The sequence below is a fragment of the Petromyzon marinus genome, chromosome 9, assembly GCF_048934315.1.
Source record: "Petromyzon marinus isolate PM22_M1 ecotype Great Lakes invasive population chromosome 9, UKy_Petmar_22M1.pri1.0, whole genome shotgun sequence".
Lineage (NCBI taxonomy): Eukaryota > Metazoa > Chordata > Hyperoartia > Petromyzontiformes > Petromyzontidae > Petromyzon > Petromyzon marinus.
Window position 1 is genome coordinate 9,192,513 of NC_133675.1, and position 4,945 is coordinate 9,197,457.

Sequence of the window (4,945 nt, forward strand, 5' to 3'; positions counted from 1 at the left end):
TCGGGTGGTGGCGTATTTAACGAGACACTCATATATTTACGCAGTTTAAACCCCCTCCAAAATAAACCTTTATCACGCGTTACAGTTTTTGCTATTTTTTTTTCGAATCGCGTTTTCCGTGTGCCACCTCGCGGGCACCCGTCGACGCCGCCACCGCCCGATCGGCTCGCGCGATTGGCCCAATATTTGCCGTCACGTGACCGGCGAACAGCCAATAAAACCGCGCCGCCGGGGGGGTTGACCAGAGACGTCAGCATCGGAGTCGCCTGGTACAGAGGCAGCAGCAGCAGAAGGACATCGACCGCCGCCGTCTCCACCTCCACCAGCTTCCTCATCGTCCTCGCAGCTCACGGTAAGGCGACCCTAAGCTCGCAATGGAAGCAACGTCACCCTCCGTGGCTCGCAACTAGAGTGGTGTGTTGCAAGGCGGCGCTGGGACGAGAGACGCCGCGAGCCGCACGGCGTTGCGCGAGCGCGCCCGTGTTAACCTTCAGCGTCGGACTCGGTCGGGCCTTGCTCCGATTGCGCCTTGTGTCACCGAGTCGGCGTTAAGTAATGGTGATGTAATAAACAGCGTTGCGGGTTTTAATTTTTTGTTAACATCGGCTACGTGTGATTTCGTAAGTAGTTTTTTTTACGTGTCACGATTGCACGCGTTTTAAGTGGGATTTTTTTTTGGTGTGTGTGTGTGTGTGTGGAATTGCGTTGTACTGAGGTGGCTCTGCTCTGATCTGACAGGGTCGTAGCCGCTATCCAGTGCACGTGTACAGTCCGTGCGTTAAATCCACTGCTGGCACTGAGGACCTCTCCCCGCGAGTCGCGGGGGTTTATTCCACTATGCTTTAGAAGGCTGACGGCATAGACCTGTGAGCGTAGAGTAGGGCAGTGGTTGTTTTCTGCATGTCCACCCCGCAGTGGCCTATGACGGTCAACCTTTTAAAGGAGTGCGCGGTGGTCATACGTTAGAGAACTGTCCAGTCTCGATTCTTTTTTACTTTTGAAATCAGATTTTTGCCATGGGGTGGTCGTGTCAATAAGTGACGATTCAAATTGGTATGGTTTTCGCTGTCACTGAAAGGCGGGGGAACTACAGTGTTTTAACTTGTATGTCTTTAGCCCCTTGGAGAATTATGGAGGTGTAGAGCTGCTTTGGGAGATGTTTGAGCCTCGTTGGAATGAAAAGAGTCCGTGGAAGTGTGAACGATTCCATAGGCTTTCGATGATTGATGACATTTGAGTTGCACAATTCTAAACTTTTAAGTGAATTACATAGCCATTCTGATATTAACAATGGGCTTATTTTGTGAGCCATTGGCTGTGGTGACCTTTAAAGTTATCTTTTGTTAGGAAATGAGCAGATTATTACGGTTATTGCCCATTGTCATCCAGACCTACTGTGTCTATATTGCCGCTGAATCCTTGTCAACGGAAATTCGTACCACCTCGCGCCTTCAGCAAAGGCCATAGGAGCACTTGCTCTCTCGGTTTCCCTTGCCGAGGACAATGTTCAATATGGAAGAGCAGCATCCTTTGGCAACTTTAAAAAAAAGTATATCCTGTTTTTATATAAACCTGGGGCAGTGATATTACACAGCACCAAGTTTAATTTCTCGCCCTACGTGATTTCAAGTTTACATTCTGTTTTCGTATAACACGGCAGGTCGTGTGGAATGAATCTTGCAATAAAATGAACTATTCACTACTCTCCCAAGTGGTGCTCCCAAATGTGCCGTTTATTTTTAATTGTTGTAATTATGCACGAATTCTAACAAAGAACATAGTTGACAGGTAGTTATGCGAATCCAAATTGTTAGAACAGGTTTTTAAGACTCGGCTCGATCTTGAGGAATGAAATTTAAAATGTCTGTTTGGTCGGAGGAACATGCTTTACTACTGCAATGCACTCCACCAGGGTCGTAATTGTGTACTAAAAGTCGCTGGCCATGGGTCTTGTCTTGTCTGCGTCTTTTCTTCCTCGGGCCTCCCCCAGGTGTCGCCATGGCCGGTCACGACTCGAGTGTGCAGTACCAGTTCAAAGGCATCCAGAAATATTTTAATGCTTACACCCTGATCGGCAGACGCAATGTAAGTATATGTTTGTGGCATGTTTTGTATATGGCTGTTTCTGTGTACAAATTGTATGCTTGTTTTACTACAGTATGCAGTGTCTGAGCTGGTTGGTATACTTGTTTTACAGTGCGTCCTTGCCACGTATGCAACCATTGCGGGCATCGTTCTGTTTTTCAAGTTGAAGTCAAAAAAGCCTAAGCAGATTCAAGATTCTTAAAGGTGACGTTAAGTAAATATGCATTTAAAACGATCTACTGCAAGAAAAAGGTCTCTTGAAAACATGTTGGAGGGGGTTGTATGGCCATGCTTCAGTAGACTAGTGAAAGTGAATTTACAATTTATTTAATATTCACTCCAGACGGCCGTGTACAAATTGTGTTCACCTGGATTATTAAAATGTTTTCAGTTGACGTTTGACCCATATTTAATATAAGTTTATTAAACATGTTATGTAGTATCAAAGCTGTTCTATTACAGCATCCCATCTAAAATGTTTTATTTTTCAGGAAACTTGATGAAGATGGGGACCATCCAACAACTCAACACTCGGATGTGAAGAAATTTGCGTTCCTAAAGTAACAGCTACTCATCCTGCTGTGTAATGCCCCAATAAAGGAAGTTTTAAAACAACTGTGCATTTGATCATTAATTTGCTACGCGTGGTATGTTTTTAAAAGTAAGCGTGCCCAATGGCTTTACCTGATGCTTTATGCTCTTGCATTGTAGCCAAAGCGTGTCATGAATTTGCAGTAGAACTAGGCCCTCCCAACGGTTTTGAATTAATGGGCCAAAGCTGATTATTGTTACCACCTTAAGTTAATAAAAAAACCTTATTTGGTTGAGGGGAGGTGTGGTAGAGGAATAAATCTAGGGGAATAAATGAAGTGCGGTGATTTAGCACATGGATGTGCTTGTACATTCACCTGGGTCTATCCCATGGCCTGCCAGCTTGGGTTACTTTACGTGACTCTACCCCAAGGTGCACATCCCAGTTCAAGCACCGTATTGACGTCACCGCCATTAGCGGTGGCTAGAGTTCTGTTCTAAACTCGTGGCACCGAATCAAATAATACTGTACTGCACCTTTAACAATCTAACAGTACAATAAAAGCTACCATGCAGAACCTGAAACGTGTTTTTTTTCAATGCGCAAGTTTAAACGCCGGTTCGTCCAACCGCAATGGTGTCAGGTGAGCAGAGCTGCTAAAACTTTCGCGTGCACCGTGATTCGTACCTGTCAACCGCTTATCAGTGCCTACCTTTATTACAGACTAATGTAAACCTTTTGATTTAAAGCTTTCGTGACTGCAGTAATTCATATTCTTAGTTTTTTCGGTAAAGTCACGTTGAAGAGAAACAACAAAATATATATAAAACAATAAAAAAAAAAAATTCTCACGACGTTTCGACCATAACTCAAACGGTCATCATCAGGTGTGTCGGTTTGCATAAATTTATTTTGAAAACGGCATATTTATTTATATATATATAAATAACGTTTGCGTCACGCGCAACGATGGCAGTTTGCCAGGACTAGTCCATCTATTTTTTTTTTTGAAAAGAGGAGGGGGGAGACGAAATTTGTTTTTATGTAAGCTGTCTGAAAGGCACTGTAAGCGTGAACAATCAATCAAGAACTGAAATGATTTATCAAATCTTTCCAATGATTGCTAAGATAGAATCCATCTTCTCGGTTGAAATTGTCTCTGTGTTTGTATATGTGGATAGCCTCATGAACGAATCTCTCATGGAAGCCAGATGGCTTACAAAGAACCTCCGTCTTGGAAAAGTCAATGGCATGTGAGCCTACTGAATTAGAACAATGATCTGCTACGGCCGAGGTGTTGGTCCTACCGTGTTTAAGGTCTGCTTTATGTTCACGAATGCGGTCCGAGATATGGCGTTTGGTTTCTCCAATGTAACTACTACCACAGAGGCAACTTAGTTTGTAGACACCAGGGTATTGTATGTCCGGAATCACATCTTTTACAGACGGAACCAGATCACGGATTTTATGTAATGTGTTGAAACGGACCTGGATCTTGTGTTTATTCAAGATTTTGGAGATCTTTTTTGTGATCCCAGCAATGTAGGGTAAAGTGATGGTTTTGAAAGGCTCCTCAAGAGGGTTCTTCTTCATGGTTTGAGTGATAGCTTTGCGGATTGTATAGTCGGAGTAACCATTAGCCCTAAGAGCTTGGTGTACGTGCTTGAGTTCACTGCTTATGTGTTCCTGGTCGGATATGCATTGGGCTCTATGATACAGAGTCTTGATGAGAGAATTCTTCTGTGATGGATGGTGGTGGGAATCCGGTTTCAGATAAGCATCCGTATGGGTAGCTTTCCTGTAGACAGAGTGGCTCATTGAACCATCAGGTCTCTTTTTAATTAGGACATCCAAAAAAGGTATCTTGCCATCTATTTCGACTTCCATGGTAAATCTGATGGCTGGGTGTATGGAATTGATGTGGTCGAAGAATTTGTCTAGAGCAGGCCGGCCATGTGGCCAGATGACAAAAGTGTCATCCACGTACCTCTTCCATAAGGTTGGGCGCAGAGTGGCAGTCTGGATGGCGTCAGTCTCAAATTTCTCCATGAAAATGTTAGCTATAACTGGAGAAAGGGGGGAGCCCATTGGGGTGCCCTCAGTTTGTTTGTAGAAAGTTCCATTCCAAGTGAAGTATGTATTGGTTAAACAGTGTCTCACCAGGGGGGGTACCTCAGTGTTTAGTCCTTGATGAACCAAGTCTTCAATGATTGCAATGGTGTCAGGTACAGGAACCTTGGTGAATAAGGAAACTACATCAAAACTGACAAGCAGGTCGTCTGGGGACAGGGAAATACCCTTGATTGTTGATACCAGGTGAGTAGAATT

General features: G+C 44.0%; 1 protein-coding gene across 1 annotated transcript; it reads left to right on the plus strand.

Moving 5' to 3' along the window:
• Positions 1-218: 218 nt before the first annotated feature.
• On the plus strand, positions 219-3,201 carry LOC116940575 (ATP synthase F(0) complex subunit k, mitochondrial-like). The gene is made up of 4 exons (XM_032950557.2): positions 219-352; positions 1,991-2,085; positions 2,198-2,289; positions 2,577-3,201. The coding sequence occupies exons 2-3, from the start codon at positions 1,999-2,001 to the stop codon at positions 2,285-2,287; spliced, it is 177 nt and encodes a 58-aa protein (XP_032806448.1). The 5' UTR covers positions 219-352; positions 1,991-1,998; the 3' UTR covers positions 2,288-2,289; positions 2,577-3,201.
• The last annotated feature ends 1,744 nt before the right edge of the window (positions 3,202-4,945 follow it).

Bases quoted from the DNA above. Each gene is read 5' to 3' on its own strand.
- LOC116940575 (XM_032950557.2), top strand. From the start codon at position 1,999: ATGGCCGGTCACGACTCGAGTGTGCAGTACCAGTTCAAAGGCATCCAG. The intron at 2,086-2,197 runs GTAAGTATATGT...CTTGTTTTACAG, and splicing joins CCCTGATCGGCAGACGCAAT to TGCGTCCTTGCCACGTATGC.